General features: G+C 37.5%; 1 protein-coding gene across 1 annotated transcript in view; it reads left to right on the forward strand.

Annotated features, from left to right (window-relative positions):
• LOC127580115 (ectonucleotide pyrophosphatase/phosphodiesterase family member 7-like) overlaps window positions 1–13,937 on the forward strand; it is a 34,097-nt gene extending 20,160 nt beyond the window's left edge. Inside the window, exons 3-7 of the mRNA XM_052033328.1 lie at window positions 806–987; window positions 1,469–1,614; window positions 3,222–3,851; window positions 12,159–12,396; window positions 13,816–13,937. Coding sequence (XP_051889288.1) covers window positions 806–987; window positions 1,469–1,614; window positions 3,222–3,851; window positions 12,159–12,396; window positions 13,816–13,937 — 1,318 coding nt within the window. The remainder of the gene's footprint in view (window positions 1–805; window positions 988–1,468; window positions 1,615–3,221; window positions 3,852–12,158; window positions 12,397–13,815) is intronic.
• The last annotated feature ends 324 nt before the right edge of the window (window positions 13,938–14,261 follow it).

A 14,261-nucleotide genomic window follows, 5' to 3' on the forward strand; every position in this document is an offset into this window, starting at 1 on the left:
CAAAGCACTTTTAAAATCATCTATGGAATTAACTTACGCAATTTTTAAGAAATAACATTCTACATTCCAAGATCTCAACAAAAAGCAATGTCTCCCCTCCAATTCCTCACCACAGTATTCCTTTTCATTCTGAATGAACATACAAAATGGCAAGCGTTCCTTTCCTTCCCACTTACTGACAATCTGCCTCATTCATTCATATGACGACATAGAAATCTTACATGTTCTGCTTTGTTTTAGAAACGTGATGTGTACAGCTTTAGACCCAGAATCAATTAATTTCTAACCGAGCTGTTATGAAAAAAGATGTAAAGCAAATTGCACTTAGAGATGGGCAAAAATCTTACCTAAAGACCACAATCTGGTTTATTTTTTACCTGTCCAATTTGTCTCATGTATATAAACACACATATACTTAAACCATGCTTCAGATGATTATAAAACACCTGGCAAACTTACTTAAGTAACTATTATTTGGCAGGTAAAAATTTTCTTGCCATAGAGGCACAAGCCATTAAAATTCTGTACAAGAGGACAAATATCACACAACCATGATTATATGGCTCTAATCTCCAGTACAGCTACTTCAAAGTGAAAACTATAAATTGGCTTGTTGCAACATGTTTTTTGGCAATGAAGATTTATGTCAGGATAAGATAAAGCTATATAAGCTCTACTTACTGCTAGTGAGCATTTCATTTCTGTGTTCCTGGCTGCAACACTGACTGACAGAAGTCATGGGAATATATTCTATCCTTTACTTGGGTCTTTCACTATCACTGACATTCAGTCTTCCTCTCTTCAGAGGTGAAAGGAAAAGTCGAAACAAACTACTACTTATATCCTTAGATGGTTTTCGTTGGAATTATGATCAAGACGTTACAACTCCAAATTTTCAAAAGTTAGTCAAAGAAGGTGTAAAGGCAAAATACGTCACACCTCCCTTCATCACAATAACTTCTCCGTCTCATTTCACTTTGGTAACTGGTAAGTCGACTTGAATCAGTTTCACTTTGTCTATAATGTCTCGTTAGATTGCTACAAAATCAAATGGATTGAAGAAAAACTAAATTATCCAAATGTTTTCCAGGAAAAGTACCAACCATTGAAATTAATGTATAATCCACAGCTGACTGCATGTTTTGATATACCTTTTAATTATGGATATTAAGGGTAATTTCCTCTGGTTGGGAAGATGCTTTTAGTAATTTCTGCTTAAATACTTATACGTTATTAGTACAATTCCAGTGTGAACAAAATAACTTATCAGCCAAAAAAAAATTCTGCAGAAAATTTGACTAAAAGGTAGAGGTTCATGATTAAATAAAAAAGGTAAAAGTTGATGATCCCAATACTGAAATCCCAAAAGATATTATTCAGCAATTGCCTCACTGGTTGTAAATCTTGACTTGTACATCAATCACCAATAGAAAATAAGAAAATATATATATGATTTTTTTTTCTAAAGGAAGATATGTAGAGTCTCACGGAGTGATCCATAACATGTGGTTCAATACCACCAGTGGACTGAAAAAGCCATATTACCAGACACAAAGTGTCAATGAATACTGGGACAATGGAAGTCTTCCCATCTGGATCACAGCCCAGCGTCAGGTAAGGCATAAACATTGTAGTATTGCAACTAAATCCATGCAAATGGAAGCAGTACACGTGATAGCAACTTTAATATGGACCCATGAAGGGCACACCAGTCTGTTCACACTCTGTAATAAAGCCATTAAAAATTAAACATCATTCTGGTGGCAAACTCCAGTGATCCCCTTAATAGCAGCCGGCTTGGCTCTTCAGAACATTGACTGCGGCATGTGCGACACATGCTGTGGGGAGAAGCCACAAACAAATTGTGCAACGGGTGTCTTCCAAAAGACCCAAACCTAGTTTCTTCCACATTCCTTCAGTGCCCGTGCGATGCCTTTCCCAGCATGGTAAACATCACACATCTGTTGTGGAACAAGTGCACGTGCCATTCATCCATGTTGGCACCTTGGATGCAAGCTGTACACAACACAATGGGTATTATGCAATTCACTTTAGAACATAAGAAGCAGGAGCAGAAAGAGACAATACATGCTTTGAGATAACATTATTCAATAGCATCTTGGCTGATCCTATATTTCATCCACTTTCCCGCCTGATCTCCATAATCCCTTGATCCCTTTGGTATTCAAAAATCTATTGCTTAATCTTGAATATATTCAACAAACTGAGCATCCACAGCTGTCTGAAATAGAGAATTCCTAAGATTTACAACTCTCCGAGTGAAGACATTTTTCCTTATCTGTCCTAAATGACAAACTCCATATCCTGAATATTTCAATGGCTTCAATTTTTTTTATGAACGTTATGCAAACACAGCAGAAATGGACTGTATTTGTCAAAAAAATCCATTGTCCGTGCTTGTGAAGAATTCCGTTAAAAACATGTTGTTACATATGTAGACAGGAAATGGCTCTTTAATATTCTAGAGCAGTATTAGAACTGCCTCAGGGACTGAATTCACCAAATGTAGATCTTCATAACCTAGCACTGATGGGTTCAATTATGTACATATCAATGAAATGACTATAATCTTCAAGTTAGGCATAATTCATATGGAAAGTTCTACAAAGAACATTTTTAAAAATACAAAGATTTTCAAGGATGAAAATAACATTTTCATATGGAAAGTGGAAATGGTTCTTTTTAAAAAAAAATCTCTTTGGCAAGCCTACTTTTACACTGAAAAAGCACAGATCAGAAACTACCGTAAAGAATCCACCAAGGCATATCAAATTTACACTGCCTGAGTCCTGTCTCTGAGCGAGACTTCAAATGCCATGCCTAGAAGAATGTATCCATGACTAATCAGACATAGGCCTGACTCTTTCCAGAGGATAATGTTTACTTCTGGATTTTGGGGCAATCCTGCATTTTAAACTTTAAAATTAATGCCAAGTATGTTTAAGAAGTTTATTAGATCCATAAAAGCTTGTAAACCGAGTTTGGCACCACAATGGATTTACATTACTAGTGGTGTCAAACCAAAATATAACTTCTCCGAGGAGACTAGCTATCACTATTCTCCCTGGAATTAGATCAGGTCCCTAACTATACTCAGCAATTTTGGCAGATGAGCATGTTGTAAGAAAGAGCATCAATGCACAGATATATAAATAGAGACTTCATTGACAGAACATTTCATACCAATTGTATTTCTAAAGGGTTTAAAGACCGGTTCTGTTCATTTCCCTGGGACCAAACCCAGCTACGAGGAAGAGAATATTTTCCTGAAAGTGGTGGAGCCTCCGAGGTACAACTATAAGAATGAAACAGCCTGGAGGGAAAACATTGACATAGTAATGAAATGGTTCACCTTGGAGGATCTGGATTTTGTCACACTCTACTTTGGTGAACCAGACGCCACAGGACACAGATATGGACCCGAATCACAGAACAGAAAAGCAGTGGTGCAAAAACTGGACAGAACACTAGGTTATTTAATAGAAAATATCGAGAGGTACAACTTGAAATCCAGACTCAATGTGATTATCACTGCTGACCATGGAATGACCACAGTGCTGAAAGAGCCAGCAGTGAATGAAATTGTGCTATCAAGGTTCTCCAATTTTTCATTCAAAGACACTGATTTTGATTTAGTTGATTATGGACCCACTGCCATGCTTTTGCCCAAACAGGGAAAGATAGAAAAAGTGTACCAGGCTCTGAAAGGGGCCCATCCACATCTAAATGTTTTTAGAAAAGAAGATCTTCCAGAAAGATTTCGATATTCCAAAAATGAAAGAATCCTCCCAATTATCATGTTTGGTGATCTTGGTTACGTTGTGCATGGGGTGAGTATTTGAACAGTGTAACTGGTTTAAAATGTTTAATCACAACTGGGAAGGAGATAGCCATTAAGATTCATTATCTGACTATTATGGTTATCAACCATGAGACTGCAAAATAGAACAACATTCATGTCCTTCTGTACCCTGACGAGTTATATCTTTGATGTGCATTAATTAACGAAACATTAAATCGAGTTGTTACGTTAATCCCAGAATTGCCAGGCATATGCAAATAAATCAAGAACATGAGCAAATGGAAGCAGGAGTAGGTCATGTGGCCCCTCAAGCCTGCCCCACTATTGGATATGATCATGGCTGATTTATACCGGCCTCAACTCCTCTTCTGTGCCAATTCCTCATAAACCTTCAATTCCTCGATCTCTTAAATGTTTCTCCATTTCCACCTTAAATATATCTAATGATCACCAGGGGCACAGAAATCCAGTGATTCACTACCCTTTGAAAGAAGAAATTCCTACACACCTTAGTTCTAAATGACCAGCTCCTTACTTCGTAACTTTGTAAAAATGTCACAACTCTTTCACCTTTTGTGGCTATCCTTTTTTAAGTAAACGTGCCTGTTTCTCCTCTAGCTTGTCTGCCTAGCCCCTGCTCTCTCTCTTAAAACTCATGTTTTGTTTCAATCTCTTTTCCCACATCTCTGTCTCTAGATTGACATCTGTTTCTTATTTGTGCAATCCAATTCATTTATGTTAATTTTATAAAATAAAGAAAACATGGCAAACCAACACTGCAAGTTGAGCACAGTTAAATGTAGGTCTTTAAAAACAGAACAGGGTTGAATTCAATCTCATTAATGTCAATTACAAACAAATGCATAAGGGACTGGTAGTATTTTTAAAAGCAGTTTCTCCACTAAACCCATGCTGATCACATCTGAACATTGTGCAATTGCAGTGCAAATTATGCAGTTACTGTGGGACATTAACTAAATTCTCAAACGAAACACCTGTAGACTGGCCTTACCAAGAACAGTGTTAACAGTACTGAAGGGCAAAGGACATAATGGCTATTAATATAAATTGTGAATTGAGTGTTAAGGATTAACAATTACACAGTCATAAATTTTCTAAAGAACAAAGGAAGTAAATGTAAACAGAGCAGATTTTGCAAATAAAAAGCATTCATACCAAGCTTGTATGACAGAGGAGACTAGGTTTACTGAAAAAAAATCACACCTTCCTTTTTAAATTCCACTAGGCTCAAAGCCAATGAAGTGCACTTAAATTAGATTGGTAATTAGTAGCAAAGAGGAGAATCCCAATTAAAGCTGATTCAGGCATTTTCTTCAACCAATAGATTTGTCTTCCTCCTGGAATGCTCTTCCACATGATCCTCGATCATCTCAAGCCTTCATTTATATTGATACACACCTTTTAATTTAACTAGAATTCTACATTAACAAGTTAGAACTTTGGCAGTGGATCAGGACTCTAGCGATAAGTCAAAGGGCAGGGACATACATAGATTTCACTCTCCCACCCATCCATTCTCCTCCCTAATGGAGATACCCAAAACGGACCAGTTCAAACATTGTTTTCCAAATCCAAATCTGCAAATTTAAGACTGTTCATCTCTTCAGTGGTGTGCAACAGAATCAAAATGCCTGCTGTGAATTTTTCACAGAAATTTTAATGAATCAGCTAAATCACCCCTTAAATCAATGTTACAAATGCCAGAATCTTATGTAAGAAAATCATAAATTTAAATGGAGACACAAGAGACTGCACAGTCAGTCAGGGGGAAAGTTACCTGGAAAACTTTGTTCCAGGATGTAGTCACAACCTTTAGATTATGTACTGAAGAATTAGGCAAGTAAGAGTAACAGAGGGTGTGACTACAAGTAAGGCAGATACGAGGATCTAGACATTGGTGTTGGAGCTTTGCATAGTCATATGGGACAGAAATATGCCCTTCAGCCCATCATATTCATGCCAACCTTTTTGCCTATCTACTCTAATTCTATTTGCCTGCATTACGACAATATCCTTCTATGCCTTGCCTATTTGAATGTCTGTCTAAATGCCTCTTAAACATAATAATTGTAACTGACTCCACCACCAAAAAGACATTTGGATAAGTCCAAGGATCAGAAAAGTTTAGAGGGTTACGGGCCAAACGCAGGCAAATGGTGGGCACCTTGGTAAGTTGAGCTGAAGGAGACACAGGAGAGACTGTAGATGCTGGAAATCTGGAGCAACACACACAAAATGCTGGAGGAACTCAGCAGGTCAGGCAGCATCTATGGAAGGAAACAAACCGTCAACGTTTCGGGCCGAGACCTTTCTTCAGGACCAAAGGGCCTGTCTCTGTGCTTTCTCACTCTATGACTCCGTGACACCTCCTCTGGCAGTGTGTTCCAGATATCAACCACTCTGTGTAAAGAACTTGTCCAATAGATACAAAGTTCTTGCAGACTATGTGGTTTGAGAGCAGCAACTACAAGGTGAATGTGCAAATTGACCACAGTACTGGGGATTGGTCCAACTGGAGGAGTGAAACGAAATGTAGTGTTAATTGGGGATGGTGTCACCGGGGAGATAAATGCTGTTCTCTACAGCTGTGTGCAGGAGTCCCAAAGGATGTGCTGCTTCCCCAGCATCAGGGTTAAGCATGTTTCATCAGGGCTAGAGAGAAAAGATGTAGTTGTAGTGGTCCATGAGGGAACCAGTTACATAAAAAGTACAAAGAAAGGGATTCTGGTGAAGAGATATAAGCAGCTGAGGTCCAAACCAAAAAGCAGAACCACATGTTCTGGGTTATCACCTGAGCCAGAGCAAATAGGCATGGGGTAAATAAGACCAGAAAAACGAATGAATGGATCAATCAAAGACTGGTGTGGGAAAAGTTCATGGAACACTGGCACCAGTATTGAGGAAAGAGGGAGATATTCCATCAGGAAGGATTTGATTTGAGCTGGGGCGAGTGGCCTACTGAGTCAAAATAATTTGGGTTGTCGATAAGGCTTTAAAGTAAATTGTTACCAGGAGGGGGCGGGTTCCTTGAGTTAAATTGTTGGTGGCGAGGATAGGAAATTTGGAATGTCAACAGCAAAAAAAAGCGAGTGCAGGGTAGCAAACGGGACTCTCAGATTCAAGGGTCTGACCAGAAAGGACAATGCATACAAATGTAGAATATACCTCAACTTTGAGGTAGACTGGGGAGAAATGGTGCAAAGATAAAACAGTCTGCATGCATACAGCTTTTGTAACAAAAGAGATGAATTAATGGCACATATATAAAGAAATGGGTATCATTTAATGGCCATTTGAGTGATGTGGTTGCAAAGTGACCAAAGTTGGGAGTTATGCAAAATAAAAAGCATGCGGGTCTTAACCCTAATATTAAAGAAGGGGATAAAGAGATCAGAAAAGATCATAGCTCAGAAAATCAAGAAATAGAATCAAATTGGGTGGAGTTAAGAAACAGCAGGGGCCTGAAAACATTGGTAGGAGTTATATATTAGGCATCCAGATGTATAGCACAGTAAGTTAGAGGCGCATGTAGTAAGAGCATATCATAGTAATGAGGGACTTTAATCTAAACAGAAATTCGGCATAACAAAGGAACAGTATTAGTGCGGAGGATGAATTCATGGAGAGTATAAGGGATGGTTTTCTAGATCAGTATGTCAAGGAACCAATGAGGGAAAAGGCTATTTTAGATTTAGTTTTGTGTAATTATTAAAGAATAATTAATAGTCTTGAATTAAAGTGGTCATTAGGGAACAATGATCATAATATGATGGGATTTTATGTAAAGATTGGAAGTCATTTATTTCACTCTGAAACCTAAGTTTTAAATGTAAACAAATCAAAACCACAGATGGTACAAGGTGTGAGTTGGCAAACTATATTTAAAGGTATGATGGTAAACATGCAATGGCCAACATTTAAAGAAGTAATGCTGAGTTTAGAAAAATGTATTTACCTTTGAGGAAAAAGAAACATGATAGGGTAAGTGGTAAAGCCATGGCTATCTAGAGAAGTTAAGGTTAGTATTATATCAATACAAAAGTCATAAAATATTGCCAGAAAAACTATTAAGTCTGAGGATTGGGAAAATTTCAGAAAACACCAAATAAGGATTTGGACATATTATAAGGAAAGGTAAAGTTAGTTGATTTCTGTCAGAGTAGGGCATTACAGGAGGACATCAACTCACTTTCCTCCCTGATAGCCATCCTTTCTTGGGTTCAGCTTTTGATACCCTCCAGTACCCAGTATACTGACCACCCAGAGTCTACACAGAACGAGAACAGTGATGTGCACACATATTTTTATATATATTATTTATATAAACACACACACACACACACACATATATATATGTATAAATATATTTAGAGAGAGAGAGAGAGAGAGAGAGAGAGAGAGAGAGAGAGAGAGAGAGAGAGAGAGAGAGAGAGAGCCGTTCATGACCTCAGCACATCCCAAAGAACTGTAAAGCCAGTCAAGTGCCTTTACTAAGTAGTTACTGTTGAAATGCAAGAACGGTCACTTGCTCCATTTCTTATACAAGCCACAATCTCAAAAAGGAAGAGAAAAGCAGGAAGGAAATGATGAGGGGATACGGCAGGAACTGCATTGCAAGATCAGAGTATATTTGAATACAAAATTTAAACAAAAAGAAGCAGATACCTGAACCTCTTACTGCTTTGGTGAAGCAGCCAGCATAATCAAAGACCCCACCCATTCGGGACATTCTCTCTTCTCCCCTCTCCCATCAGGCAGAAGATACAGGAACCTGAGGTCACATACCACCAGGCTCAAGGACAGCTTCTATCCCACTGTTAAAAGACTATTGCACGGTTCCCTTATACGATGAGACGGACTCTTGACCTCACAATCTACATTGTTATGATCTTGCACCTTATTGTCTACCTGCAATGCAGTTCCCTGTAGCTGTGGCACTTTACTCTGTATTCTGTTACTTTTTTTACCCTGTACTACCTCAATGCACTGTGTAATGAATTGATCTATATGAACGATATGCAAGGCAAGTTTTTCACTGTACCTCAGTACAAGTGACAATAATAAACCAATATCAATACCGATACCAGATGTGTTTTTTAAATCAGCAGTATAATTGCAGGTAACTTTGCATTTCAATTCTTATGTAGACAATAAGGTGGAGGGGAGAGTTGGGGACGAAAGCAACAATTATTTTCAGTGATTGTGATTTGATGGTGAATTAGATGCCTTAATAGGATTTTCTTTTTTTAGGTTAAATCTCTTATTCCTGCAATGCAGCTAAAGTAGAACAGCCTGGAAAGTTTCCATGGTGCAGGTTTCATATTGGTTTCTTTCTCAGCACTTGCCATCAGTTAGAGCAGCTCCTCCCTTGCACCTTCACACCATTTTAGCTCAGCTGATGTCTTCTTCTGTGGAGTGAATGATTGACTGAGCCTCTGGATGGCATCTAATGGACAATTAAGCAAAGATTAACATCCAATTTTTTCTAATACTGAAATTAAATGATGGCATTCAACAGCAACAATGAGTGCAATATTCTGGCTAATAATTATAGATAAACATCAATGTCATAACTCAACACAAAAGCTTTAAAAGTTACTTGATTTTAAAATCTTCACAGAGCGTGCTGGACAAATGAGTCATTGTCATTTTAATGTGATATATTGTCACAAAAGTGACTCATTGAACCACACAAACATGAAATGGCATTTGTGGGGTGATATTCCTCTAATAGCACAGAGGAAGATATCTGAATTTGTCATCTGAAGATGCAAAGATGGAGCTGCTGTGACTGAAGGGAACTGTTAGAAAGGAAACAAACCAAGGTGAGACAAGATAACTTTCTAAGTTTTTTAGTCTCTCATGTTGCAGGGAGAAATGGTCCCACAAAATTCTTTCAGGATCTAATCGACCATCAACCGACAACCAGTGAAAGTGATTGAAATAAAAAACTGCATCTGCTGGAAATCTGAAACCACCAAAACTGTCAGAATCACTCAGCACATCAGACAACGTCTGTGGGGAGAGAAAGAGTTTCAGCTCAATGACCCTTCGTCAAAACTGGAAAGAGGGAAAGGGGTGGAGAGCGAATAAATGAGTAACTTCAAGTGTAACTCCCCAGTTATACGTAAAACTTTTATTGAACTTCAGGGAAATACAATTCAGATTCTGCCATGAGTTTTCCAGGTTTGCAATATACATGATTTTCTTGAGCTTGCCACCCATAGTTCAGTCACCAAAAGTCTGCCCAATGGAGTAATTTACTTCGTCCGTTCATAGTACGACAAAATCAAAGTTCCAGGCAAATGCCCAATGCCTCTGTGGTTCCTGTAGTACCACCCTTCACTTGGATAGAATAATTTGCTGGCTCTCATTCTCCCACTAATGAATTGCCCAGACTCAGATGTAAAGCCTGATGGTGCCCTTAGATCAGCCAGAGATAAACTGATGGAAATAAAATGAACAATTTATTTTCTTACTATTTTTCCGATGTATGAACGATGTGACAGCTGGTTGCACAAATCCAAACAGGCCTTATATAAATAATCAAGGAATAACTTTCATTTTATACTTGATCCATGTGAGTTCCATCTAATCACTTGTCAATCTGTCATTAGATCCCAAGTCCAAGTATAAATTTCAGGCAAAATTGGTTAACAGTCAAGCAATACTTATAGTAAGGCATACAGGAGAAATTTAGCCCTCGCTGTCAAGTGTGGCTTATGTCTTATTTTGCTGATTCCCACATCCACACCAAATAGAAATTGGAAATCTAGCACCCACACTCCGACAAACGCTGTTGCAGTTATGGGTGAGAGTGTATCACCATTTACTGAGGCCATTTTTAAGATATCTTTATTAGTCACATGTACATCGAAACACACAGTGAAATGCATCTTTTGTGTAGAGTGTTCTGGGGGCAGCCTGCAAGTGTCGCCACTCTTCCGGCGCCAACATAAACATCCACATATGACTTTATTGCAGATAAAGCTGGCAGGAAATGTTTGCATGTAAGATATGACTATATTGTAAATATTCTGAAAATAGTGAAAATTAGTTGGCAGATACTACACTGCCTTTTTCTCTACAGTCATAGCTGCATCACAAGCTGATTACATTTACCAATACAAATGGAATGTTGATTTGTGGATTCCAGATCTATATTTATACAAGAAGTAGAAAATTGTGCTTTTGAAAATTGAGACAAGAAGTCCTTGAAATCTTGGTTTTGTGCATCAGTTCCATCTAATAATATTCCATTTCTTTTTAGCTCTGCATAAGTGCAAAGACACGTGACACATCGCCCTTTGGGGCCATAGTAAATCAGGACTAACAGGCAGGATGAAAGGAAATGAAGGTTATACAGAAATATGGAAAGAAGCTCACTTTGTGCATGAAGATCAGCAAAGACCAGTCCTACTGAGTGGTCTGTTCCTGTAAACTCCACATAATTCTATGTGTAATCACTGATAAGCTGAGGGTATGCACAATATTTTATGTTGAATAAAAATAGGCATCAAATTGAAAAGAGATCAGAGTCCAAATTAAGCTTCTATAATTTTCTCTTTTTTTTACTTCAATTGTCTTCACCATCAGGTCAAATAGAAATGAAAATGGTTTCTGGTGTTTGTTGTACAATTCTGTTTATAAAATGTCATTAGCATCTACAACTTGATCAAAAAAAGACTTTGCTTAAAGTTCCCTGCTTCCAAGTGCAAACAAGCTGATGCAATGACAAATTGCATAGAACCAGAAAAGCCTCCTTAATTTTGCTACCTTAAATGAATTATCTTCCATCCCTAACATTACGCCAAAGGGTTCAGGCCCATCTTTGGAAGTCACTGTTTGGCTTTGCATTAATAGAGTCTGGTCCCAATATAGCTTTATGATTAGTTCACTTTAATTAACTACTTTATGTATATATTTATATTACTTTTATACAGTATAAATACACTAAAAGGCAATTCTTCTGCACATTTTAGATTAGTTTTAAGTTTTCAATATAGATTTTTTAAAAATAAGCCATTATCTGCACATCAAATTCATATATTTCATATAGATTTAGTCCGTGCTGTGTGGTGAAAGGTGTGACTCCATTTTGTTTGTATTGACACAATTCCTTTGTGTGCCGCTAAATTTCTCTCTGTTTATATTCTAATTACAAAATGAATAAGAATTTATTCCTTTGTGAAATGTACATAAGGTTCCAAAGGCAGAGGTAAGCAATGTGAATGTTATACTTGCCATTCATGCATCTGGTGTGTAACATCCTTTCAATGTTCTCCGTTGGGTCCCCCCTCCCACCCGCCACCAGAGAATCAAAGTCCAGTTCAACAAAGGCGAGCATGGGTTTGATAACAACAATATGGACATGAAGATGATTTTCCGTGCATTTGGCCCGGACTTCAAGAAGAATTATTTGGCTGAGCCATTTGAAAGTGTAAACATTTATTCATTAATGTGTGAACTTCTGAACATCCAGCCTGAACCAAACAATGGATCATTGGAATATACCCAAGAAATGTTGAGTTACTATCCAAGCAATAGCGATGGTAAGAAAGAATTCTGAAAAATCAAGCTCAGACATATTAGTGATTATGAATGTTGCAGAATATTGGAATAATGGGTGAAAACAATTATTAGGACAATATAGTGTTTGTGGATAAATATAAAATGCATATTTTTTTCATGATACAATTCAGTATATTCTGCATTTTGTAACAATATATCCAATCTTTAAGAACAGTCTTTTTTCTCCTGAAAATGAAGTCAGAGTCATTCACAAGATGTCTTAGGTATTCTTTATCAAGGACAGTTTCTATCCCATTGTTTTCACTCTTGAATGGGCCTCTTATATGCTAAAAAATGAACTCTTGATCTCCTAATCTACCTCTTGGTGGCCCTTGCACTTTATTTGTCGACCTGCACTGCACTTTTTCTGTAGCTGTAACACTATATTCTGTATTTCCTTTTATTACCTCAATGTATGGAATGATCTGTCTGGATGGCATTGCAAACAAAGTTTTTCGCTGTATCTCGGTACATGTGACAATAATAAAACAATTCCAATATATTACCTCGTGATACAACTGGTGGTTTCTGCAAATTCAGAAATGCAACTTTTAATACTCAGCAAGATCATTTTAAACATTAACAGAGAGTGCTGGAAAGATTCAGTAAATCAAGTAACACCCATGGGCAGAGGAAAAGTCAGTGTTTTGGGTCAATGACCCTTCATCAGAATTGTACCCACAATGTCAACTGCTGCTTGACCTGCTGAATTAGTTTCAGATTTCCAGCATCTGCAGTTAATTGCCCCACTCATTTTAAAGATTGTTCACAAAAGCCAAATCCCCACGGATACTCTGTCACAAATAAAATTAAATCAATTATGACTGATTGCTTTCTTTACTTATTATCTGATCAACTTATTAATCAAACTACTAATCCCTTCTTTTTCTCTAAAGATTACACCTGTTTATGTTTCTCATAACATCAGAGAGAGGTGTTTATTATACCATCATATGCACATCAATTCCATTATGTCGCATCCACAAAGAATTCTACTTAGTTTAATTGGTATAATTTTACAGAGGCTTCAAATTATGTAGTTTCTGCTAAATGTTTTTTAATGTATATAATTCTTGCATGTATAGATATTTCATATGGAAATGCTATTGTATTAGTACAATTTTCTTGTGAAAATCAAGAAGGGTCTCCCACCTAAAATGTTGATTCTGTTTCTCTTCCCGCAGATGTGGTTTGACCTGCTGAGTATTACCAGCATTTTCTGTTTTTATTTTAGAACAATTTTCAATTTCTTTTGCCTTAACACAAGAATAATTTTTGCTAACACCATAATACCTCTAGCCTTATTTCACTGACAATGTAAGAGTATTCCCAGGTGATCTTGATGCATTATGCATTTTTAATCCTTTGCTTCTTTTTAATATCCTGTTTCCTTCTTTCAGTCACCAAGGATTCAACATTGTTTCAGCTGGTTGTGGGGTTAGCAGTAGTTGTTGGCTTACTGGTTCTGGCTGCTCTTATTGTTACTGTTCATTTCTATATAAAGAGACAGCGACTGGGATAGATGGTAAGTACCTCAATGTTCCTTGCAAAAGGTGTGAACTCTGGTGGCGTATTTAAATAACTAAGGTGCAAATGTTATGTTTAGTGGCTTTTTAACTCCTTCCTCAAGGCCCATGTACAAGATTGTTCCTACACACCTCTTCCCTGCCGTCCCAACAGCACTTGTCTTTCCCTACTACGCTGAGATGTTGGTAATTCACATCTCATATGTTTACAGTAGGGATCACTACTACCCAGTACTCCATGTATTTTGTTCCAGGTCTGAGGTATCGATGTACAAATACCCTTCTCTATGATCAACCACAGGCTGACACACTGAAACTAA

This window comes from Pristis pectinata, chromosome 18 (assembly GCF_009764475.1).
Source record: "Pristis pectinata isolate sPriPec2 chromosome 18, sPriPec2.1.pri, whole genome shotgun sequence".
In the NCBI taxonomy this organism is placed as follows: Eukaryota; Metazoa; Chordata; class Chondrichthyes; order Rhinopristiformes; family Pristidae; genus Pristis; species Pristis pectinata.